This window comes from Eriocheir sinensis, chromosome 30 (genome assembly GCF_024679095.1).
Source record: "Eriocheir sinensis breed Jianghai 21 chromosome 30, ASM2467909v1, whole genome shotgun sequence".
NCBI lineage: Eukaryota > Metazoa > Arthropoda > Malacostraca > Decapoda > Varunidae > Eriocheir > Eriocheir sinensis.
In genome coordinates, this window is record NC_066538.1 from 6,644,926 (window position 1) to 6,671,252 (window position 26,327).

The 26,327-nt window shown below is 41.8% G+C and overlaps 1 protein-coding gene across 10 annotated transcripts in view; it reads left to right on the forward strand.

The window, feature by feature from the left end:
* Positions 1 to 26,327, forward strand: part of LOC127005523 (syntaxin-1A-like) — a 140,480-nt gene that overhangs the window by 74,064 nt on the left and 40,089 nt on the right. For all 10 annotated transcript variants that reach the window (XR_007758635.1, XR_007758634.1, XR_007758636.1 and 7 more), the window contains exons 3-7: positions 4,723 to 4,822; positions 8,989 to 9,063; positions 16,372 to 16,554; positions 17,187 to 17,260; positions 19,272 to 19,409. Coding sequence is in view for 6 of the 10 variants with exons in the window: in XM_050874441.1 (XP_050730398.1) it covers positions 4,723 to 4,822; positions 8,989 to 9,063; positions 16,372 to 16,554; positions 17,187 to 17,260; positions 19,272 to 19,409 (570 nt within the window). In the remaining 4 variants the exon portion in view is untranslated. The remainder of the gene's footprint in view (positions 1 to 4,722; positions 4,823 to 8,988; positions 9,064 to 16,371; positions 16,555 to 17,186; positions 17,261 to 19,271; positions 19,410 to 26,327) is intronic.

Below are 26,327 nucleotides of genomic sequence, written 5' to 3' on the forward strand. Positions count from 1 at the left end.
TCTCTCCTCTTAAGACTTGCGGATAGAATGACACACGAAAGAAAAATTGCCCAAAAAAGGAAGAAAAAAAAAAGGCGGAAAGAAAACACAAAAATCGGCGCCTGACAACTTTTTTTCTTTTAAGACCCTGAAGTAATAGCGTTCTCTCTCTCTCTCTCTCTCTCTCTCTCTCTCTCTCTCTCTCTCTCTCTCTCTCTCTCTCTCTCTCTTGATGATTAAGAGGAAAAAAAAAGAGTGTAGGGTCATAGTTTGAAAGTGATAAGTCATATACCTCCTCCTCCTCCTCCTCCTCCTCCTCTTCTTCTTCCTCCTCGTCTGCTGCTTCCTCTCCTCTTCCTCCTCCTTTTCTTCTCTTTTTTTTCTTTTTCGTTGTTGTCTTTTTTCTCTTTAATCTTGTTCTTCTTTATCCATCTTCTTCTTCTTCTTTGTCATTCTTTTTTTCTTCTTCCTCTTCTTCCTCTTCCTCTTCTTCTTACTCTTTATAGTCCTTCATCTTTTTCTTCCTCTTCCTCTTACTCTTCTTCTTACTCATACTCCTTCTTCTTCTTCTTCTTCTACTTCTTCTTTTTACTCTTCTTCCTTCTCTTCCTCCTCCTTTTCCTCCTCTTCTTTGTCTTGTTTTTCTTTTCTTCTACTTCGTCTCCGTCTTTTTTGTCTTATTTTCTCCTCTTCCTCCTCCTCCTCCTCCTCTTCTTCTCTTCTTCTTCTTCTTCTTACTTCTCTTCTTCCCCGTCTTCTTCGTCTTTTTCGTCTTCTAATCCTCCTCCTCCTCCTCCTCCTCCTCCTCTTTTTCTTCTTACTTCTCTTCTTCCCCGTCTTCGTCGTCTTCTTCGTCTCCTCCTCCTCCTCCTCCTCCTCCTCCTCCTCTTTTCCTTCTTCTTCTTCTTACTTCTCTTCTTCCCCGTCTTCTCCTCCTCCTCCTCCTCCTCCACGTGCGTTCCTCAGTGTGCCCCTCCGTTACGTCATTCCTGTAAGCCCTTCTCCCTCTGGCTCTGGTCCAAGAAGCAACACACACCAACAGGATCTAATTCCATTCTCCGGGCGTGTTCCTTTTTGTGGATACGTTAGATGCTCTTTTGTTTTGTTCGGGCGTTTATATTCTTGGGTTTTAATTGCTTTTGTTTTGGCTTTTCCTCTGGTTTTCGTTTTCTTATTCCTGTTTATGTGTTTGTTTGTATGTTGTGTGTGTGTGGATTAGAAGGAAGAAAGGAGAGAGAAGAGAGGGGGGGGGGGGCGAAGTAAGGAAAAGAGGGAAGAGAAAGGGAAGAAAAGGGAATAGTAAGAGCTGGAAGAAGGAAAGGGAGGAGAAGGAAGGAGAAGAGGGCGAGAATGGGAAAGAAGAGGAAAAGAAAGGAGAAAGGGTTGAACGAAGGAAAGGAAAGGGAGGAAAAGAGAGCAGAAAAGAAAATAAGGAAAGAGGAAGAGAAAGGAAAGGGGATAAAAGAAGTGAAGGAAGAGGAGGAAAAGGGAGCGGAAAAGAGAAAAAGGAAAATAGAGGAGAAAGGGATAAAAGAAAGGGAGGTAAAGAAAGCAGGGAAGAATGAAAAAGAGGAAAAAAGGAGAGAGTTGAAAGAAGGAAAGGAAAGAGGAAAATAGAGGAGAAAGGGATGAAAGAAAGAAAGGAGGGAAGTAGAGAGAGACGAAGAGAAGGAAGAAGGGGGAAGGAGTAGGAGGAAGAAGGAAAAGAAAAGGGAGAAGAGAAGGGAAGAAGAAGAAGAGGAAACGAGAGTAAGAGCTGAAAGAAGAAAAGGGAGGAGAAGGAAGAAGAAGAGGGAAGAAATGGACGGGAAGAAGGAAGAGGGGAAAAAGAGGGTGAGGATGGGAAAGTAAGGAAAAGAGGGAATAAAAAGAGAAGAGAAGGAAAGAAAAAAGGAAAAGAGAATAGGCGCTGGAAGAAGAGGAGGAGGAGGAGGAGAAGACGAAGAAGAAAAATTAGAAGAAGACGAAGAAGAGAAGAAAAACAAGACAAAGAAGAAAAGGAAGAAGAGGAGAGGAGAAAAACAGTTTGTCTTCCTCGGGTTTCCAAAATGAACAAGACAAGGAAGAAATGACAACGAACGGAAATTATGTAGGAGAGAGATTAAAAAAAAAAAAAAAAAAAAATGAGACGAGAAGAAGAAAGAAAATGATACGTAGATTGAAGGGGAAGAAAAAGAAGAAAAGGGATGAGAAAGAGGAGATGAATGAGTGTGTGTGTGTGTGTGTGTGTGTGTGTGTGTGTGTGTGTGTGTGTGTGTGTGTGCGTGCATAAGCGTTTTAACCCCATAACAAAAAAAAAGAAGCAAAAACGTCAACCGTTAACACACACACACACACACACACACACACACACACACATTTTCACTCCCTCATTTACACCTTTAGATTACCTGATAGGGGAGGGAGATAAGGAGATGGGCGTTATCAGTGATGGGGAGGAAGGGAAGAGGGGGGGATGTAAGTGCTTGGAGGGAGAGGGAAGGGGAGTGAAGGGAAAGGGAGGAGAGAGAGGAAGGGGGGAAGGGGAGGGAAAGGAAAGAGAGAAGGAGAGGGAAAGAGAGGAGGGGAAGTAAGTGTTTGGAGGGAGAGGGAAAGGAGAAGGGGAGGGAGGGGGAAGGACGGAAAGGAAGGGAAAGGAAAGAGAGAAGGAGAGGGAAAGAGAGGAGGAGAAGGGAAAGGAAGGGAATTAAGTGCTTGGAGGTAGAGGGAAAGGAGGAGAAGGGGAGGAGGGAGAGGGAAGAGGGGAAAGGAAAGAGAGGAGGAGAGGGAAAGAGAGGAGGGGGGGGGGAAAGAAGGGGAAAGGAAAGAGAGGGAGAGGGGGAGAGAGGAAAGAAGGAGAAGAGTGCATAAAGGAATGAGGGGAAAGAAGAAGGAAGAGAAAGGGGGAGTGAAGGGAAGGGAGGGGAAGGGAAAGAGAGAGAGAATGAGAGGTATAGGGGAGGAGGGGGAGGAAGAAAGGAAGGAGAAGAGATTAGGAAGGGACGGAAGGGAGGAAGAAGGAAAAGGGAGTGGGAGGAAGGAAATAAGGAAAAGAGGAAAGTAAAAGGGAAGAGAAGAGAAGGGAAGAAGAAAGAGGAAAAGAGAAGAAAAGTTGGAAGAAATAAAGGGAGGAGAAGGAAGAGGGGAAAGAGGGCGAGTGAGGGGAAAATGAAGAAGGGAAAGAAGACGGGAAAGGAAGGAGGAGAGGTCAGAAGTAGAAGGAAAAGGGAGAAGAGGGCGGAAGAGGAGAAAAACAATGAAGGAAAAGAAGACGGGAAAGGAAGGAGGAGAGGTCAGAAGTAGAACGAAGAGGGAAAGAATGGGGAAGAGGAGAGAAAAGAAGAAGGAATAGAAGACGGGAAAGGAAAACAAGAGAAAAAGAAAGGAGAAAGGGTTGAAAGAAGGAAAGGAAGGGGAGGAAAAGAGAGGGAAAGAGAATACGAAAAGAGGAAAAGAGAGGAGAAAGGGATGAAAAAAAGAAAGGAAAGAAGTAGGAAGAGAAGTAGAGATGGAGAAGAGGAAAAGAAGGAAAGGAAGAGGAAGAGAAGGAAAAAAAGAGGAAGAGAAGGAAAAAAGAAAATAAATGAACGAAATGGAAAGGAAAGAAACTAAAGAAGATAGAAAAAAAACAGACGAAGAGAGAGAGAGAGAGAGAGACCAAAATAATAATGCAGTGTTGTTTTTGTTGTTGTTGTTGTTGTTGTTAATCCCTCCTTTGCGTGAGAGTTTGAGACATGTTTATGCCGTGTGTGTGTGTGTGTGTGTGTGTGTGTGTGTGTGTGTAAAGAGAAGCAGATTTAGACGCGCAGTAAAAAAAAAAAAAAAAAAGTTAATGTATCGTATTGTAGTGGATTTATTTATTACTATTATTTTGACTACTTAACACTACTACTACTACTACTACTACTACTACGAGTACTACTATTGCTACCACTACTTCTACCACCACTTCTACTACTACTACTACTACTACTACTTCCTTTCTTTTTCTTCTTTTCTCTCCTCTCCTGTCATCTTTTCCCTCTTCCTTCTACTCCTTCCCTTTCCTTCTTCCCTCTCCTCCCTTTCCTGCTTCCAACTCTCACCCTGTTTTTCCTGTCTTCTTCCTTTCTTCTTCCTCTTCTTTTCTCTCCTCTTCCGCTCTCTTTTCCCTCTTCCTTCTAATCCATCCTTCTCCCTTTCCTTCTTCCAACTCTTACTCTCTTTTCCTCTGTCTTCCTCCCTTCTCTTCTCCTCCCTTTCCCTCATTTCCATACTTTCACTGCCATTACTATTTGTTTTCTCCTTCGTTATCGTTTTCATTAATTTCTTTCGCTGGTTCGTGTGATGGGGGGGAAAGGGGAGGGAAGAAGGGAGGGAAAAGGAGGAGAGTGCTTGGAGGGAGAGGGAAAGGGAGTGAAGGGAAGGGAGGCAGAGGGAAAGGGAGTGAGGGAAAGGAGAGGAAAGAAAAGAGAGGAAGGGGAGTGAAGGGAAAGGAGGGGAAGGGAGGGAGAGGGAAAGGAGAGGAAAGAAAAGAGAGGAAGGGGAGTGAAGGGAAAGGAGGGGAAGGGAGGGAGAGGGAAAGGGAGTGAAGGGAGGAGAAGGGAGGGAGAGGGAAAGGGAGTGAAGGGAGGAGAAGGGAGGGAGAATGAGATACTACTACCACTACAACTACTTATAATACTACTAGTGATAAATGATACTACTACTAATACCACTACAAATAAAAATGATTGGAGTAGTAATGATGATGATGATGATAATGACCCCACTCCTCTTCGCCAGGTGGAAGAGATACGAGAGATGATAGAGAAGATTCAAAACAATGTGGAAGAGGTCAAGAAAAAACACAGCGAGATTTTGTCCGCCCCGCAGACGGACGAGAGTAAGTATACTACTACTACTACTACTACTACTACTACTACTACTACTACTATTACTACTACTACTATTACTACTACTACTACTACTACTACTACTACTACTACTACTACTTTTACTACTACTACTACTACTACTACTACTACTACTACTACTACTACTACTACTACTACTACTACTACTACTACTACTGATATCTACTCTCTCTCTCTCTCTCTCTCTCTCTCTCTCTCTCTCTCTCTCTCTCTCTCTCTCTCTCTCTCTGCCCTTCCCCCTTCACCCACACCCTTCCTCCCCTTCACTCTACACACCATCGATGACTCACCCTTCACCCTAACTTCACTATGTATATATGAATTCTCTCCTCTATGTATTATGATTTTACCCTTCATTTAATTTGTTTTCTTGATCTTTTTTGTTTTTTTCTGTATTTTTCTTTCTCTTTCCTCTTTGTTTTCTTCTTCCTTTCTTTTGTCTTCTTCATACTCTTTTTTTGTCTTTGTTTTTGTTTTCTTCTTCCTTTCTTTTTTTATCCTTTTCACCTTTCTTTTTTTATGTAATTGTTTTCCTCTTTTTTTCCTCTTTTTCTTCCTTTCTTTTGTCCTCTTCATCCCCTTTCTTCTTTTTAATGATTTTCTCTTGTTTTTCTTTTTTCCCTCTGTTTTCCTCTTTCTCTTTGCCTTCTTCTTCCTTTCTTCTTTTTTATTATTTTGTTTTCTTTTTTCTTTTTTCTTCCATCTTTCTTTTTCTTCTCCTTTTCCTTCGGCTTTCTTTCTCTTTATTCTCTTCTTCTTTTTTTTTCTTTTTTTCTTTTTGTCTTTCTCTTTCTCTTTCTTCTTCTTCCTCCTCCTCTTTTTTAAGGATTTTAAGGTTTAAGGACAGACCACCTAGTCTGGACCATGGGGTCTGTGTGGTCTGATTTTCTATGTAAATCTATGTAAATCCTCTTTCATTATCATCATATCCCTTTTCTTCTTCTTTCTCTTCTTTTCTTTGTCTTCTTCTTTTCTTTCTCTTTTCTTCTTTCTCTTTTCTTCTTTCTCTTCTTCCTCTTCTTTTTTTCTTCCTCTTCTTTTTTTTCTTTCTTTTCTTCTTCCTCTTTTTCTTTTCTTCTTCCTCTTCTTTTCTTCTTCCTCTTCTTTTCTTCTTCCTCTTTTTTTCTTTTACATCTTCTTTTCTTCTACCTCTTCTTCTTTTCTTCTTCCTCTTCTTCTTTTCTTCTTTCTCTTCTTCTTCCTCTTCTTTTTTTCTTCCTCTTTTCCTTTCTTCTTCCTCTTCTTCTTTTCTTCTTCCTCTTCTTCTTTTTTTCTTTTACATCTCTTTTTCTTCTTCCTCTTCTTTTCTTCTTTCTCTTCTTCTTCCTCTTCTTTTTTTCTTCCTCTTTTCCTTTCTTCTTCCTCTTCCTCTTTTCTTCTTCCTCTTCTTCTTTTCTTCTTCCTCTTCTTCTTTTCTTTTACATCTTTTCTTCTTTCTCTTCTTCTTCCTCTTCTTTTTTCTTCCTCTTTTCCTTTCTTCTTCCTCTTCTTTTCTTCTTCTCTTCTTTTTTTCTCTTCTTCCTCTTCTTTTTTCTTTCTTCTTTTCTTCTTTCTCTTCTTTTCTTCTTCCTCTTCGTTTCTCCTTCCTCCTCTTTTATTCTTTTTCCTCTTTTCTTCTCCCTCTTCTTTTCTTCCTCTTCTTTTCTTCTTCCTCTTCTTTTTCCTCTTCTTCTCTTCTTCTTCCTCTTCTTCTTCTTTTTACTGTTATTATTTATTCAGTATTTTTCATATTATTCATTCTATTTTATTTCTCTCAATGATTTCACTGTTTTATTTTGATGACATTCTCTCAGTAATAAATGGCCTTGTATATTTATTTATTTATTTATTTTGTTTTCTTATATATTGAGTTTTGAGCTATAAGTTATGCATGGATTTTTTTTTTACTCATAATGTTGAAGTTCCATTTAATTATATGCTTCCCTTAATATTTTTCTACCTCTGTTTATCTATGAGGCACTTTTAACAAACTCCTTTATACTACATGATATATTTTATTTTTCCTCTGCTATAATTTTCTTTACTCACCGCATCATTCATCCTGTTTTCATCTCTCACAAACCCAGCTTTTATTTATTTTGCAGAACTTAATAATTACTCGCATTTCTTCACGCACTCATAATTCATATTTATTTTACTAACTTACTCAATTTTTTCCTATTTTCTTTTTTTTCTATTTTTTTTCTTTCTCTTCTTTGTTTTGTTTTTCCTTTCTTTTATCTTCATCCTTTTTTGTCTTCTATTTCATTTTCTTCTTCCTTTCTTTTATCTTCTTCATCCTCTTTTTTGTCTTCTATTTCGTTTTCTTCTTCCTTCCTTTTTTCTTCTCAATCCTCTTTTTTGTCTTCTTTTTTTTTGTTTTGTTTTCTTCTTCCTTTCTTTTATCTTCTTAATCCTCTTTTTCGTCTTCTTTTTTTGTTTTCTTCTTCCTTTCTTTTATCTTCTTCACCCTCGTCTTTGTTTTCATTTTCTTCTTCCTTTCTTTTTTATCCTTTTTCACAGCTTTCTTTTTTATATAGTTGCTTTCCTCTTTTTTTCTCTCTTTTTCTCCTTTGCCTCTTTCTTCCTTTCTTTCATCTTCCTCATCCCCTTTTCTTCTTTTTAATCATTTTCTTCTCTTGATTTTCTTTTTTCCCTCTTTTTTCCTCTTTCTCTTTGTCTTTTTCTTCCTTTCATCATCTTCCTCATCCCCTTTTCTTCTTTTTAATAATTTCTCCTCTTTGTTTCCTCTTTTCCCTCTTTTCTCCTCTTTTTCTTTGTCTTTTTCTTCCTTTCTTTCATCCTCTTCATTCCCTTTCTTCTTTTTCATAATTTTCTCCTCTTGGTTTTCTTTCTTTCATCTTTTTCTCTTTGCCTTTTTCTTCCTTTCTTTCATCTTCCTCATCCCCTTTCTTCTTATTAATAATTTTCTCCTCTTGTTTTCTTTTTTCCCTCTTTCCTCTTCATCCCCTTTCTTCTTTTAAATAATTTATCTTCTTGGTTTTCATTTTTTCCTCTTTTTCTCCTTTGCTTTTTACTTCCTTTCTTTCATCTTCCTCATCCCCTTTCTTCTTTTTAATAATTTACTCACTGTTTTCCCCATTCACAAACTTTCCTCTCTCTCTCTCTCCCTTTAACCGAACCTAATATTTACCCACAATCATTCACTCACTCACTCACTCATAATACTTCTTTTTACTGACTTACTCATCAACATAATTACTCACTGACTCACTCTTTATCTCCTCCATTTACAAACTTATTATATCTCCCTGTCACTGAACTTAAAATATACTCATGCTTATTCACTCACTCACTCATAATACTTCTTTTTATGTCTTACTCATCATCATAATTACTCACTGACTCACTCTTCATTTCCTCCATTAACAAACTTATTATATCTCTCTGTCACTGAACTTAAAATATACTCATAATTATTCACTCACTCACTCATAATACTTTCTTTATTAACTTACTCATCAACATAATTACTCACTGATTCACTCTTTATTTCCTCCATTTACAAACTTATTATGTGTCTCCCTGTTACTGAATTTAATATTACTCATGATTATCCACTCAGTCACTCATAATACTTCTTTTTATGACTTACTCATCAAGATAATTACTCACTGACTCACTCTTCATCTCCTCCATTTACAAACTTATTATATCTCTACCTGTTACTGAATTTAATATCTACTTACGAATAGTCACTCACTCACACTTATAATAATCTTTTTGCTGACTTACTCATGAATGCAATTACTCACTGGATCACTCACTCTATACATATCACCTACCTCCTTTGATATAGTTTTCTCCTCCTTTTTTTCTGAATATACATATATCTCATTTCTCTCTTATTCTCTCACTCATAATACTTCTTTTGCATACTTCATTAACTTTAGCGGGCTTTTTTTATTAGTGGGATTTTTTTAGCGGGATTTTTTATTAGCGGGATTTTTTTTTTATTGTTTCCTTATTTTGTGTCCTTGTGCTGTCTCCTTTGCTGTAAAACCCATTCACACTACCTTACCATTTACAATCTCACGCTTACTCATACCTCACTCACTCACTCACTCTTCCTCATTCCGAATACTCACCCAACGTTCAATTTCGTGTGACTCAACTTTTTCTCGCTTTTTTGCAGAGGTGAAACAGGAGCTGGACGACATGATGACTGACATTAAGAAGACAGCTAACAGAGTCCGGGCTAAGCTTAAAGGTGAGTCACTCTTCAAAGCTAATCCCACACTCCAAATTAGCGGCCTATTCTCAAACATCTCGTCGCACCCAAGCCCACACACTCAAGGCTTTCGTAGGAGCTGTGGGCATTTCCGTGAGTCGTTTTATGTGCCTAGTGGTAGTTTGACCCTTCCTCTGTACCGTGAACCTTAAAAAGCACTCATTAGAACCTGATCGTAGGAGCTGTGGGCCTTTCCGTGGATCGTTTTATGTGCCTAGTGGTAGTTTGACCCTTCTTCTGTACCATGAAACTGAAAAAGCACTCATTAGAACCTGATCGTAGGAGCTGTGGGCGTTTCCATGGGTCATTCTATGTGCCTAGTGGTAGTTTGACCCTTCTTCTGTACCATGAAACTGAAAAAGCACTCATTAGAACCTGATCGTAGGAGCTGTGGGCCTTTCCGTGGATCGTTTTATGTGCCTGGTGGTAGTTTGATCCTTCTTCTGTACCATGAACCTTAAAAAGCACTCATTAGAACCTGATCGTAGGAGCTATGTGCCTTTCCGTGAGTCATTTTATGGGTCTTGTGGTAGTTTGACCCTTCCTCTGTACCATGAACCTGAAAAAGCACTCATTAGAACCTGATCGTAGGAGCTGTGGGCCTTTCTGTGAGTCATTTTATGGGTCTAGTGGTAGTTTGACCCTTCCTCTGTACCATGAACCTGAAAAAGCACTCATTAGAACCTGATCGTAGGAGCTATGTGCCTTTCTGTGAGTCATTTTATGGGTCTAGTGGTAGTTTGACCCTTCCTCTGTACCATGAACCTGAAAAAGCACTCATTAGAACCCGACTGACCTACTTTTTGGGCTTTGGAAATAGTGGATGTGTCGTGGGAGCCTCTGAAAGTACCTACCTTAGTGTCTTATGAACTGTCCTAACTAGACTATACAAATCCACACTTCAAATTAGCACCGTATTCTTAAACATCTCCTCGCGCCCAAGCCCACATACTTAAGGCTTTTGCAGGAGCTGTGGCCTTTCCGTGGATCATTTTATGGGCCTAGTGGTAGTTTGACTCACACCCTTCCATCATGACCATCACCACCCACCAACACCTCCCCATCCATCACCTTCACTCACCACCATCACCATCACCACCATCATCACCATCACCACCCACCAACACCTCCCCATCCATCACCTTCACTCACCACCATCACCATCACCACCATCATGACCATCACCACCCACCAACACCTTCCCATCCCATCACCTTCACTCACCACCATCACCATCACCACCATCATGACCATCACCACCCACCAACACCTCCCCATCCATCACCTTCACTCACCACCTTCACCATCACCACCATCATCACCATCACCACCCACCAACACCTCCCCATCCATCACCTTCACTCACCACCATCGCCATCACCACCATCATCACCATCACCACCCACCAACACCTCCCCATCCATCACCTTCACTCACCACCATCACCATCACCACCATCATCACCATCACCACCCACCAACACCTCCCCATCCATCACCTTCACTCACCACCATCACCATCACCACCATCATCACCATCACCACCCACCAACACCTCCCCATCCATCACCATCCTCACCACACATCACCATCACCACCACCAACACCTCCCCATCCATCACCTTCACTCACCATCATCACCATCACCACCCACCAACACCTCCCCATCCATCACCTTCACTCACCTTCATCACCATCACCACCCACCAACACCTCCCCATCCATCACCATCCTCACCACACATCACCATTAGTTTCCCTTTCATTGGGTAATATATGAAGGTGTCCTGTTCACATGTACCTGTAATTAACCTGTGCCAGCCCTCTGTTCACCTGCCACCTGTGAATTCACCTCCTCTCTTCCACCCTCCCTTTTCTTTCCTTCCCTCTCCTTCCCTTCTCTTTCCTTCCCTTCCCTTCCCTTCCCTTTCCTTCCCTTCCCTTCCCTTCCCTCTCCTTCCCTTCCTTCCTTCCTTCCTTCCCTTACTTCCTTCCTTCCTTCCCCTTCCTTCCCTCCCCTTCCTTCCTTCCCTGTCCTTCCTTCCCTTCCTTCCCTTCCCTTTCCTTTCCTTCCCGTCCCTTCCCTTTCCTTCCCTTCCCTTCCCTTCCCTTCCCTTCCCTTCACTTACCTTCCCTTCCCTTCCCTTCCCTTCCCTTCCCTTCCCTTCCCTCTTCTTCCCTCCCTTCTTCTTGCTCTTCATGCTATTATTTTTGAGTCGTGCTGCCTTGAAATGGAGGTCAGGTTCTCTCTTCAACATTTTTTTTTTTTTTTTTTTTTTTTTTTTCCAGCTAAGGAAACAGCTCAAGGGCAACAAAAAAGGTGTAAAAAAGAGAGAAAAAAAAAAAAAAACGCTTATTCTTCTCTTCCAATCCTTCCCTTCCCTACCTTTCCCTTCCCTCACTTCCCCTCCCTTCCCTTTCCTTTCCTTTCCTTCCCCTCACTTCCTCTCCCTTCCCTCTCTTTTCCTTCTTCCCCTTCCCTTGCCCTCCCTTCCCTCCTCCTCCCTTCCTTTCCTTTCCTTCCTCTCACTTCCTCTCCCTTCCCTCTCTTTTCCTTATTTCCCTTCCCCTTCCCTTGCCCTCCTTTCCCCTCCCCTCCCTTCCATACACTTCCCTTCTATTCCCTTCCTTCCCTTCCTTCCTCCCTCCCTCCTCCTTCCCTACACTTCCCTTCCTTCCCTCCCTCCCTTCCCCTCCTTCCCTATCCTCCCCTCACTTCCCCTTCCCTCCCCTTCCCTTCCCTTCCCTTCCCTTGTAGCTGGTCAGGCAGGCTTTCCGCTGACCCTCGGCATATCTCCTCTATTCCCACCTGTTGCCATGTCAGATCGCGGCTCTTCAAAGGTCAGGCAGCTGCACTCTTTCTCACCTGTCCTCACACCTTGACCTATCACCTGTTTGCCTGTTGTGTTGCACCGGTTTTGCCCTTCCTACTCACCTGTCGCAGAAAACGTGGAGGTTATTCAGGATTTCGCATTTTTCATCGCTGTAAATTGTATATCTTCCCTTCCCTTCCCTTCCCTTCCCTTCCCTTCTCTCCCCTCTCCTACACTTCCCTTCCCTCCCTTTCCCTTCCCATCCTTTCCTTTTCCTTCCCATCTCTCTCCTACCCTTCCCTTCCCTTCCCTCCCCTACACTTCCCTTCCCTCCCTTTCCCTTCCCATCCTTTCCTTTTCCTTCCCATCTCTCTCCTACCCTTACCTTCACTTACCTTCCCTTCCTTCCTTCCCTTCCCTTCCCTCCCCTACACTTCCCTTCCCTCCCTTTCCCTTCCCATCCTTTCCTTTTCCTTCCCATCTCTCTCCTACACTTCCCTTCCCTCCCTTTCCCTTCCCATTCTTTCCTTTTCCTTCCCATCTCTCTCCTACCCTTCCCTTCCCTTTGATTTCTTTCTCTTCGTTTTCTTTTCATCTGGCATCATATTCTTACTCATTGGGTTAGATGGGCGATGAGTCTACTGTTATTGATGACTGTATACTCTTCTCGCTAATGTTCATCCCTCGCCTTTTATTTCTCGTTTTATTTATGAATCTCCAAGTGGTTTGTTTTCACCCACCTGTTGTTTACTGTTTCATTGGCCAGACAGGAATAGCATACGGAGGTTATTCAGTATTTTGCTTTTTTCATCGCCTTCGAGAGTTGTGTATCAGTGTTCTGCCTTTGATTCCTTTCTCCTCGTTTTCTTTTCATTTGGCATCATATATTTACTTACGGGGTTGGATGGGCGATGAGTCTCCACTATTCTTGGCGATCGTATACTCTTCTTCTCCCTAATGTTCGTCCCTCGTCTTTTATTTCTCGTTTTATTTATGAATCTCCAAGTGGTTTGTTTTCACCCACCTGTTGTTTACTGTTTCATTGGCCAGACAGGAATAGCATATGAAGGCTTTGGTGTTTTTCATTATGTATTTTTCCCCTTCTAAAATTGTATACCTGTTGCTCTTCCCTGAATCCACTTAATTTTTTTATGAATAACTCAGTGGTCTGTTTTTACACGTCATTTTTTTACCTTCTCTGAGCCTAGACTGATGTAACATAGGAAGGTTTTGTTGTTGCTGGTATCATGGGCGGGGGAAGGACAGCTAAATGACAGGCAGCCTCAGTTTTTTCATCTTCCTGTCACTCTTTCTACATTTAAAAGTATGAGAGTGAGTGTGGTGGATGGATATGATGACTGTTTTATGTTTTTTTGTGTGTTTGATGATTGTGGATGGGGGAGGTGGGGACGGAGGGGCCTGTGTGTGTGTGTGTGTGTGTGTGTGTGTGTGTGTGTGTGTATTTACCTAGTCGTAGTTTTACAGGGCCCAGGCTATACCCTCGTGTGGTCCCGTCTCCGTATCTACATTTATCCAACTTCTCCTTAAAGCTTTGCACACTCTTCGCCGATACTACATCCTCACTTAGTCTGTTCCAAACCTCTATATTTCTTTGCAGGAAGCTATATTTCTTTATGTCTCTCAAGCATCTTCCCTTCCTCAGTGTTTTACTATGTCCTCTTGTGTTCCTGGTGGTAGTTTCTTTTAGTAGTAACTCCTCGTTGTCTACTTCTGTTTTGCTCAATAATTTGTAGATTTGTATTATTGTATTGTGTGTGTGTGTGTGTGTGTGTGTGTGTGTGTGTGTGTGTGCGTGGGTGTATTGTAACATGATTTATTACCTTTAACATAAATCTACAGACGCCCACTCACACTCACACACACACACACACACACACACACACACTCACACACACACTGAAGGCCAGGCCAGCATCCATCCCTTTGCCCTTTTCCAGGAATGAGTAGTTTCGCTTAAAGAGATTGTCTATGGTGTTTTATCGTCTGCCGCCGTGATTGGAATGGAAAAATATCGCTGACAAATCTGGTTGAAAACACGGGGGATTTGTATTGGATCACGCGTTCATTATAATATTTTTTTTTAAACTGATCGTCATCCGTACCTGAACTTTTAACATTTCCATTGACGTATCACCACTCTTTTTCACCCACCATTCACATTTTCTGTTTATTTCATGTTCTTTTGGATTTATTTCACTGTGTTTTCAATAGTTCATATCTGGCTGTGGATTTCCTACAAGAAGACATCATCAAGTTACAGGAGTGGAACAAAAAGTGGCTGCTACAATTCAATGAAGAAAAATGTAAAGTCCTGCACCTTGGGAGGGGATATCCAGCATACCAATACCACATGGGAAACACTCCACTATCCACCGCAGAGGCAGAGAAAGACCTGGGAGTGTATGTTACCAGGCTACCAGTGAAGGGATATCCAGCATACCAATACCACATGGGAAACACTCCACTATCCACCACAGAGGCAGAGAAAGACCTGGGAGTGTATGTTACCAGGCTACCAGTGAAGGGATATCCAGCATACCAATACCACATGGGAAACACTCCACTATCCACCACAGAGGCAGAGAAAGACCTGGGAGTGTATGTTACCAGGCTACCAGTGAAGGGATATCCAGCATACCAATACCACATGGGAAACACTCCTCTATCCACCACAGAGGCAGAGAAAGACCTGGGAGTGTATGTTACCAGGCTACCAGTGAAGGACAAATCTGTGCCAATCGCAGCGGACAGGTTAAGGGAGGTTTGACAGCTATGAGGTATTCCGCTCTGTAGGTGTAAAAACGAGTTCTTAGGCGTTCGCTACAGCTGTTCATGGCCTCAGTGCTCATCTCTGTCCCACTGGTCCTTGAGCCTGTGGTGGGTGAGAGTCCGTTACTGCAGGACAGGGCGGGTGCAATGTCCGGGAGGTGTGGTAACTTCAAACTCATATTCTCTATAATGTATTTCCATCTTTCTTTGTCACAATAATTGATTTTCACGTATTCACAAACTCTCATGTAATTGACTGCTCTTTCGGTCACCTCTTTGGATTCTTTACGGGAGCAGCGAGTAGCGAGCTTTTTTTATTGTTTCCTTTTTTTTGGTGCCCTTGTGCTGTCTCCTTTGCTGCAAAAAAAAGAAAGAAAGAAAGAAAGAAATGCGTTGGTGGCACATTCATCAAAATTCCCACTTTGGTGACGGACAGATGGAATGAAACAGACTATGGTACACGATCCTTCACTTCCGTCACCTTTTTCTCTCTTCCTTTCCTTTATTAATGCATTCTCGTTTTCTCTCATTTTCCTTTATTAACCGTGTACCAGCGACGGGCCAACTTTGTGGCTTTACCGTGTACCAGCGACGGGCCAAATTTTTGCCATGATATAAACCCAAAAAACTAAATGATGCATAAACTGATCACAAATGCATTGATATATGTTATGAAATGGCTTGCGTGAGTGATGATTTTTGCTTATTTTTCTCGCTTAGAGGGACCTTTAACCCGGTAGCAGCGACGGGCCAAATTTTTGCCATGATATAAACCCAAAAAACTAGATGATGCATAAACTGATCACAAATGCATTGATATACATTATGAAACGGTTTGCATGAGTGATGATTTTTTCTCATTTTTCTCGCTTAGAGGAACCTTTAAGAAACATGACCCCCGCAGATACCGGGTTGATGCATTCTGTTTTCCTCTTCTTCCCCCAGTCAGTGAGTGAAACAAATGAGTCAAAATTCCTCCATTAATACTCCTTTTTTCTCTCTTCCTTTCCTTTATTAACGCATTCTCCTTTTCTCTCCTTTTCCTTTACTAATGAATTCTCTTATTGTCTCCTTCCCCCAGTCAGTGAGCAAAACAAATGAGTCAGAATTCCTCTTAATACTCCTTTTTCTCTCTTCCTTTCCTTTATTAACGCATTCTCTTTTTCTCTCCTTTTCCTTTACTAATGAATTCTGTTTTCGTCTCCTTTCCCCAGTCAGTGAGCAAATCAAATGACTCAGAATTCCTCCATTAATACTCTTCTTTCTCTCTTCCTTTCCTTTATTAACGCATTCTCCTTTTCTCTCCTTTTCCTTTACTAATGAATTCTCTTTTCGTCTCCTTCCCCCAGTCAGTGAGCGAAACAACTGAACCGCAATTCCTCTATTAATACTCCTTTTCCTCTCCTCCTTTCCTTTATTAACGCATTCTCCTTTTCTCTCCTTTTCCTTTACTAATGAATTCTCTTTTCCTCTCTTCCCCCAGTCAGTGAGCGAAACAACTGAGCCGCAATTCCTCTATTAATACTCCTTTTTCTCTCTTCCTTTCCTTTATTAACGCATTCTCCTTTTCTCTCCTTTTCCTTTATTAACGCATTCTCCTTTCCTCTCCTTCCCCCAGTCAGTGAGCGAAACAACTGAACCGCAATTCCTCTATTAATACTCCTTTTTCTCTCATTCCTCCGCCAGTCATTGAGCAAAACATCGAATCTGAGGAGCACGTGAGCAAGGCCAGCGCCGACCTCAGGATAAAGAAGACGCAGCACTCCACCCTGAGCCGCAAGTTTGTGGAAGTGATGACTGAGTACAACCGCACACAGACAGACTACCGTGAACGCTGCAAGGGGAGGATACAGAGACAGCTGGAGATCAGTGAGTAGCCCGGCCGGAGGAGGAGGAGGAGGAGGAAGACTAGGATGAGGAGAGCAAAAAGGAGGAGAAATAGGAAGAAGACAAGGAGGAGGAGGAGGGCTAGGAAAAGGAGGGGAAGAGGAGGAGAAGGATGAAGAAAACAAGAGAAACAAGGATTAGGAAGAGAACAAGGAAGAGGAAGATTAGGAAAAGAACAAGGAGGAGGAGGAGGATTAGGACAATGAGGAGAAGGAGAACAAGGAGAAGGAAGTTTAGAAAGAGAACACAGAGGAGGAGGAGAAGAAAGAGGCTGAAAACAATGAGTAAATCAGGAAGGAGGAGGAGGAGAAGATGAACAAGGTAAAGAGGAATGAAGATTAGATTAAGGAGAGGAAACAAACATAGCACTAGTAGAAAAGGAGTAGGAGGAGGAGGAGGAGATGGCATTGCGACACTTCTCCATCCGAAACTGACCTCACTTCTGGCCACTCTATTTTACTCTCTCTCACAGGAGCAGGGCTTAGTGGGCAATTTGTTTTTCTATTTGCTTCTGCCTTTTATCTTCTTCCTTGGGTATAAAAAACACACACACACACACACACGAACAAGCACACGCACATACTTACTGGTTGCCTCCTTTTCCCCGAGCACAGCGGGACGAAACACCACGAGCGATGAGCTGGAGGACATGCTGGAACAGGGCAACCCGGCGGTCTTCACGCAGGGGGTGAGTCTGAGCCGAGCCTTGAGGTCACGCTGATCATTTTCTTACGTCATGACCGTTTGCGTCGAGAAGTTTAACCCGTAGAAGCCGGTGGAATTAAATATAGATGGCCCAGAATTCAGCCACTCACTTTTGTATGGCAGAAATATAACCCTTTGATGCAGGTGGAATTAAATATAGATGGCCCAAAATTCAGCCACTCACTTTTGTATGGCAGAAATATAACCCTTTGATGCAGGTGGAATTAAATATAGATGGCCCAAAATTCAGCCACTCACTTTTGTATGGCAGAAATATAACCCTTTGATGCTGGTGGAACTGTATATAGACTGCCCAAAATTCAGCCACTCACTTTTGTATGGCAGAAATATAACCCTTTGATGCTGGTGGAACTGTATATAGACTGCCCAAAATTCAGCCAGTCAGTTTTGTATGGCTGAAATATAACCCTTTGATGCTGGTGGAATTAAATATAGACTGCCCAAAATTCAATCAGTCAGACTTGTTTGGCAGAAATATAACTCTTAGATGACGGTGGAATTAAATATAGACTGCCCAAAATTCAGCCAGTCAGTCTTGTATGGCAGAAATATAACCCTTTGATGCTGGTGGAACTGTATATAGACTCCCCAAAATTCAGCCACTCACTTTTGTATGGCAGAAATATAACCCTTTGATGCTGGTGGAACTGTATATAGACTGCCCAAAATTCAGCCAGTCAGTTTTGTATGGCTGAAATATAACCCCTTGATGCTGGTGGAACTATATATAGACTGCCCAGAATTCAATCAGTCAGTCTTGTTTGGCAGAAATATAACTCTTAGATGACGGTGGAATTAAATATAGACTGCCCAAAATTCAGCCTGTCACTTTTGTATGGCAGAAATATAACCCTTAGATGCTGGCAAACTATATATAGACTCCCAAAATTCAGCCAGTCACTTTTGTATGGCAGAAATATAACCCTTCCAGGTTGCGGTAGAATCTATATATATACAATAGTTCAAACATCTCTTATGCGGCGTAACAATGTTTATTCTACGGTCGGCAGTGACAATATATAGACAATTCATTTTGGGGGTAGCTACTCTTCAAATACTGCTGCCGTCTAAGTGTTAATTCATGTTTTCCATTAATTTTATGTGTTGTGACTGGCAGCGGAGAGGATTTTATGAGTCTTTTATTATCTGATTTAACTTTGTATGTTGTGACTCAATAGTGAGGAATTTTTTAGTCTTGTTGTTGGGTTTGATTTGATATGTTGTGAGTGTTAGTAGAGAGGGATTTGATAGAGATTTGATAATTTGATAATGATGATGATGATGATGATGATGATGACTCAGTGGTGAAGAATTTTTAGTCTTGTTGTCTGGTTTGATTTGATATGTTGTGAGTGTTAGTAGAGAGGGATTTGATAGAGATTTAATAATTTGATAATGATGATGATGATGATGATGATGACTCAGTAGTGAGGAATTTTTAGTCTTGTTGTCTGGTTTGATTTGATATGTTGTGAGTGTTAGTAGAGAGGGATTTGATAGAGATTTGATAATTTGATAATGATGATGATGATGATGATGACTCAGTAGTGAGGAATTTTTTAGTCTTGTTGTCTGGTTCAATTTGATATGTTGTGAGTGTTAGAAGAGATGGATTTGATAGAGATTTGATAATTTGATAATGATAATGATGGTGATGATGATGATTCAGTAGTGAGGAATTTTTTAGTCTTGTTGTCTGGTTCAATTTGATATGTTGTGAGTGTTAGAAGAGATGGATTTGATAGAGATTTGATAATGATGATGATGATGATGATGATGACTCAGTAGTGAGGAATTTTTTAGTCTTGTTGTCTGGTTCAATTTGATATGTTGTGAGTGTCAGTAGAGAGGGATTTGATACTTTCCTGTTGTATGATTTGATTTTGTACGTTCTGACTCCTATCTGTCGATGTTTTTATCACATATTCGCTGGGTGTAGCAGGAGCAGTTCTGCATCTTCCGTCTTCCCGCAGATCATTATGGAGACCCAGCAGGCCAAACAGACCCTGGCAGACATTGAGGCTCGGCACGAAGACATTGTCAAGCTGGAGACCTCAATCAGGGAGCTGCACGACATGTTCATGGACATGGCGATGCTCGTGGAGAGTCAGGTGAGCCCCTCCCAGTGTGCCTCTCGCTCCCTCCCTTTACCTCTCCGCACCCCTCCTCACTCTCCTTTTCTTTTTCTCTCAGTCCTCCCTTCTTCTTCCCTTTTCTCTCCCCTTTCGTCCCTGTCTCCCCTGTTAGGTACAAGGAACCACATGCAGATGATATATTCCCAGTGGTTAGTTTGTTTCTTAATTTTCACTTTTGTACAGAAAAAGAGAAAAGTTCCGCACAATTATTGACTCCTTTGAATATCAGTGACTGGCGGGCTTTTTCTCATTATTGTTTTCTTTACCATGTAGCAGCGACGAGCCAGATTTGTGGCTTTACCGTATAGCAGCGACGGGCAAAATTTGTGGCTTTACCGTGTAGCAGCGATGGGCCAAATTTGTGCCATGATATAAACCCCCAAAAATAAATGATACATAAACTGATCACAAATGCGTTGCTATATATTATGAAATGGTGTGTGTGAGTGATGATTTTTTCTCATTTTTCATGCTTAGAGAGACCATTAAGAAACATGATCCCCGCTGCTACCAGGTTAAGAGAAAAACACCAAGGGCCGTATTAGAAGTCGAATCCAAGAAGTTTTGGGTCCCTAGAGAATTTGAAGTTGGGGCTGTATTAAAAGTCGAATCCGAGAAGTTTCGGGTCCCTACAGAGTTATTCATCCCGAACTCTGTGGTGACCCGAAACTTCTCGGATTCTACTAGCAATACGGCCCCTAAATCAAACTCTGTGGTGACCCAAAATTTCTCAGATTCTACTAGCAATACGGCCCCTAAATCAAACTCTGTGGTGACCCAAAATTTCTCAGATTCTACTAGCAATACGGCCCCTAAATCAAACTCTGTGGTGACCCAAAATTTCTCAGATTCTACTAGCAATACGGCCCCTAAATCAAACTCTGTGGTGACCCAAAATTTCTCAGATTCTACTAGTAATACAGCCCCTAAATCAAACTCTGTGGTGACCCAAAACTTCTCAGATTCTACTAGTAATACAGCCCCTAAATCAAACTCTGTGGTGACCCAAAATTTCTCAGATTCTACTAGTAATACAGCCCCTAAATCAAACTCTGTGGTGACCCAAAATTTCTCAGATTCTACTAGTAATACAGCCCCTAAATCAAACTCTGTGGGGACCCAAAGCTTCTCAGATTCTACTAGTAATACAGCCCCTAAATCAAACTCTGTGGGGACCCAAAACTTCTCAGATTCTACTAGTAATACAGCCCCTAAATCAAACTCTGTGGGGACCCAAAACTTCTCAGATTCTACTAGTAATACAGCCCCTAAATCAAACTCTGTGGGGACCCAAAACTTCTCAGATTCTACTAGTAATACAGCCCCTAAATCAAACTCTGTGGGGACCCAAAATTTCACAGATTCTACTAGTAATACGGCCCCTAAATCAAACTCTGTGGTGACCCAAAATTTCTCAGATTCTACTAGTAATACAGCCCCTAAATCAAACTCTGTGGGGACCCAAAGCTTCTCAGATTCTACTAGTAATACGGCCCCTAAATCAAACTCTGTGGTGACCCAAAACTTCTCAGATTCTACTAGTAATACAGCCCCTAAATCAAACTCTGTGGTGACCCAAAACTTCTCAGATTCTACTAGTAATACAGCCCCTAAATCAAACTCTGTGGGGACCCAAAACTTCTCAGATTCTACTAGTAATACAGCCCCTAAATCAAACTCTGTGGGGACCCAAAGCTTCTCAGATTCTACTAGTAATACAGCCCCTAAATCAAACTCTGTGGGAACCCGAAACTTCTTGGATTTGACTTGTTATATGGACCCAAGTACACCAAACTTTTTTTTAATTTTTTTTTATTTATTTTTTTTTTTTTATTACATCAAAGGAGACAGCTCAAGGGCACAAAAAAAAGGAAACAATAATAAAAAAAAGCCCGCTACTCGATGCTCCTGATAAAATTCTAATAAAAATGCACATTGGAGACTTTTACACAAGTTATATAAAAATACTACTGCTCAAGAGTCAACATTACAAGTAGTGGAGTCTTTAAGTTTATTTCCACTAGTCCACATCCCCACCTGTGTACCTGCCTGACCTTGATGGCTGGGACAGGTGTGCGGCGCGGCTGTGGGTCAGGCAGCAGGTGTGACCCACTTAATGGCTGTCTGTCAGGTGTTGGAATGCTGCCTCTCCTGGTTAATTGACGCCAGGTGTCCCGGTTCCTTGTTCCTGCAGTGTGGAGTGTTCTGACCAATATCTACTGCTTCTGCTGACTTCTGTGGCTCAGTGGGTCAGCAGGAGTCAGCAGGAGTAGCCAGGCAGCTAACTTGATACTTTTAGCAGTTATAAAACTTTTTACTACTAATATCAAAGACTAATACTTATACTTAAAAAGCTTTCAAGGTTCATTAGAATGTAAACTTTAAAAATCTAACTTACCTTTACTAAGTTCAAATATTAAAATACAGTTACTGATAGCTCTCTAGTATTTTAAGATCTAACCTCCATTGTTCCCTGTTCTCCCCTTGTTGTTACACTCTGACTTACTCTCTTGTTACTCAGATTCCACAAGCTCTATTCCACAGTGTGACTTGTGTCTACAATACACACTTTCCCTACAAGGTGTTCAGACACTCTGCCTCTCTCTCAGGTGTAATCTTGCCTCAGTATTCACAGTTCACGCGAGGTAACTCAGCTCCTTCTGGCATACAACACCTTACCTACTAAGCACAAGTTTAGTCTAAGTCTGTCTCTTTCAGGGCTGAGTGATCTTTTTTCTATCACTAATTATTACAGTTTAGGGAAATTTTTCTTTTGTGTGTAACCTAAGTTGGGTGAGGGATGGGGGAGGCTGTGGGGGGCGGGGGGGCTGGCTCTCCCTGTAAAGGATGAAAAATTTATGCTTCTGAGCTAATGCATTGATCATTGTGTTATGCCAAGTCAGTCTGTCACAGTCACATTTATTAAGGACAGTTGTAAAGGCTGGAGTTAACCTGAAAGAAATTTTAATGGTGCCTAGACCAAGAATCAAGTACTCAAAAACACTTTCATACTAAAATGTAACCTCTTGTACCAGTCGATAACGCTGGCAGTTTCTTGATTAAAAGTTATTGAATCATCAGAAAATATTAAATTACCTTCACATACTTCACATTAAGGAGAGAAGCAGCCCTCTCACCACAGCCGGCTGGGTAGTTCCTAAGATGCAATTAATAACTGAAATATCAATATCTCATGTGTTGCCTTCACTTATTGATGACTATATAATTACCATATTTATTATTATTATTGTTATTATTATTATTATTATTATTATTATTATTACTGTTATTGCTGAATGAAGTGCCCTCTTGTTGCAACCGTGTGAAATGAGCTCTCAAAGTGTTCATTCAGATAAGAGTGTGAGGTGAAAGTTGCTCCTAAGACATAAGTAACATTGATAGTTGAAGAGAAAAGATCGATTCAAATCCAAACTTAGCATCATGAAAGTTACAATATTACTGCGGAAGACCGACCAACCCGTGACAGGCCAGTACCTGAGACCCGGGCCATCGGCAGGTCAGGTCACAAGGCAGGTCACGGAAAGGTTGATGATAAGATAAAAAAACAAACATCTTTCCCCCTAGTGAAACACCCCCATAACCCTTCCCATTCCTTCTGTGCCCCTCGCTTTGTCTCGCTCTCCCACTCGCTCCCGTGTGTGGTGTGTGCCATGTGTGGGTGTGGGTCTGTGTGTGGGTGTGTGTCGGTGTTCCTGGGTGATGGAGTCCCTCTCTATCCCCTCTCCTCCTCTCCTCCCGTCCAGCCGAGCGTGGGTTGTGGGGCCGTGGGTTATGATTCAGTCACTCAGTCGTTGGTGAAAACAGGCCTAGACAAAAAGCCTGTTCCTATTTGTCTGTCAGGAGTAATCTGGTTTTATATTCATGGTCACTCAGTCATTGGCGAAAACAGTTTTTTGCAAGATAAATCAATCACTTGTTATGTGAGAGAAAGACTGAACTCACAGAGGAAAGAATAATATGGGTGTTGAAGAGGATTTGGTAGCATTGGGCATAGGAGAAGCTGAGGCAATGGATAGAACTAGTTTGAAATGTATCATCGACTGTCCAACCTCTTAAGAGATTATGGGAAAACCTGACATTAAAGAGAAGAAGAAAGACAGTAAACAGAAGTAAGAGATTATGGGAAAACATGACAGTAAACAGAAGAAGACAGACAGTAAACAGAAGTAAGAGATTATGGGAAAACATGACAGTAAACAGAAGAAGACAGACAGTAAACAGAAGTAAGAGATTATGGGAAAACATGACAGTAAACAGAAGAAGAAAGACAGTAAACAGAAGTAAGAGATTATGGGAAAACATGACAGTAAACAGAAGAAGACAGACAGTAAACAGAAGTAAGAGATTATGGGAAAACATGACAGTAAACAGAGGAAGAAAGACAGTAAACAGAAGAAGGAAGGAGAGGATTGTCTGGAATATCATGCATCAAGTAAATATATATGCAACCCACAGAGAGATTAGAGAAATGTGAGTTAATGGCTAAAATATATCTGACAGAAGGAACACAACTTTTAAATACACAAAAGATAATTATATAGGACCCCAAATGACCCCCAGCACCATGATAACATTGTCCGAGTCATCTAGCTGAGTCCTGACTAAATATACCACATACTGAGTGCAAAGACTTGAGCCCCAAACAAGTAAGACATGACTAACGAGGCCAACTGACTGTGTGTACCGGAGTCTCTGGAGGGAGGGGAGGAGAGTGAGTGGAGTGTGAGGGTTAATGTCCTGTTGATGCCTTGCCTTCCCTGGGAGAGCGAAGACTGACCATGACGGACGCTGTTGTTTGCTTGACGTGAGTGTTGGTGGCTTGAGGGATGACCTGCTGGCCCTCAGACGCTTCTTAACCCGGTAGCAGTGACGGGCCAAATTTGTTGTTTTACCGTGTAGCAGCGACGGGCCAAATTTGTGCCCAGATTTAAACCCCCAAAAATAGATGATACATAATCTGATCACAAATGCCTTGATATATATTATGAAATGGTTTGTGTGAGGGATGATTTTTTCTCATTTTTCTCGCTCGTAGGGACCATTAAGAAACATGGTCCCCGCTGCTACCGGGTTAACTGGTGAAAAAAATTATTAGTTCACAAATTCAACACTCCCTTTCCCAACTATTGCATGGCTGGGAATACCAACTACTACACTTCCTCAATTTGGCAAATCTTCAAAAATACACTTGAGATAATTAAGTAAATCCAAAACTGTTTACCTTCATTTGTACCTGTGTTACCAACTCGTAAATGATGAGTTATACAAGTACACATAAATTCTCCAGCTATCAAATAAAAACATACTCTTCAGTTTCTAGTGTTTATGAAAGAGTCAGGTGTTATCCGATGCTTTCAAATTGGCTTAAAGTGACTTCTCAATACCCATCAGCGCCATATGACTACGCAGTTGCGGCGCCAAGCAGAGAACGCTAAATACCCATCAAATTATCAGCTGCCTCCCCCGCAACGGCAGCCAACAGCAGTGTCCGTCTTCTTCCTGTGTTTCCCTCCATCCATCTTAGGTGTTGGTCTACTCTCTGTGGTGTCTGTCAGTGTGTTTGCCTGGCTCTTGATGGTCAGCACAGCCACCTCCTCTTGTGCCACAGCGAGGGCGGGACGTGGCTGCCTTACATGTGATTGAGTGTCTCGGTGTGTCTGTCTTCTGTCTGTCTGCCTGTCTCTTCTCCCTGCACGGAGCCCTAGTTTGCGTGTGCGTGTGCGTTCGTGTGTACATATGCAAGCATTTGTGTATGTACGCATGTGTGGGTGTCGGTTTGGGTCAGTGGGTGGATGTGTAATAAGGTAACTCAGGTGCTATGGGGTGTTGGTTCACTCCTGTGGCTGAGTTTTCTTGTGTGTGTGTGTGTTTTAAATATATCAAGCTGTGTGGTTTTGTATACTTGGTGTGTGAACCACGAACGATTAAAGTCTTCTTGGAATTTCTCTCATTTCTCTCTCTTCTCTCTGTCCTTTTCCTATTTCTTGTTTCTCTCTCTACCTCTTCCTTCCCCTTGTCTGTCTGTCTATCATCTCTATCTATTATCTCTCTCTCTCTCTCTCTCTCTCTCGCTCTTTCTCTTTCTCTCCCCTTCGTAATGCCCCCTCGGTCATATTCTCTGCACTGCCGTCAGGAAATGCATGAGTCACCCCTTCCCCTCCTGCCCACCATGCATTTTCTTTGTAACAACTTGCCTCTCCTAAGGTATCAACATCCCCTTGTGTAAAGTCCCAAAGGATAAATCTTCCGTCACTCTCTCGCTCACTTCCCTAGGCTTGTCTGACTAGAGGCACACAAACAGGGTTGGACGTCAGGGCTTGTGAGTGTTGTGGGTGAGTGGACGCCAGTGACTTGGTTGACTCTTCCCTGCACGGACTTGAGGACTGACAAAGACGGGGGAGACGATGTGTGGTGAGGTGTAGTGTGTCGGTAGTGATGATGTGGTGTTGTGTGGTAGTCTGTGGTGGTGTGTGGTGTAGTAGTTTGGTCATTGGTGTGGTGTGGTGTGGTAGTGTGAATGGTACTGAAGTTGTTAATAAATTCTGAGGTTATTTATTCTTGAATCGAATCTGAACTCTAGCTTTTCACAGTTATCAAGGAATACCTCGTGAAAAGTATAGTCATTCGTTCAATATATTTTAATTAGCTGAAAAATACACAGAAAATGTCAAACAAATACAATAGAAAAGAGAGAGAGAGAGAGAGAGAGAGAGAGAGAGAGAGAGAGAGAGAGAGAGAGAGAGAGAGAGAGAGAGAGAGAGAGAGAACAGTTACTGGTGAAGTTAGCCAGCTACAAAATACAATGAAAAAGAGAGAGAGAGAGAGAGAGAGAGAGAGAGAGAGAGAGAGAGAGAGAGAGAGAGAGAGAGAGAG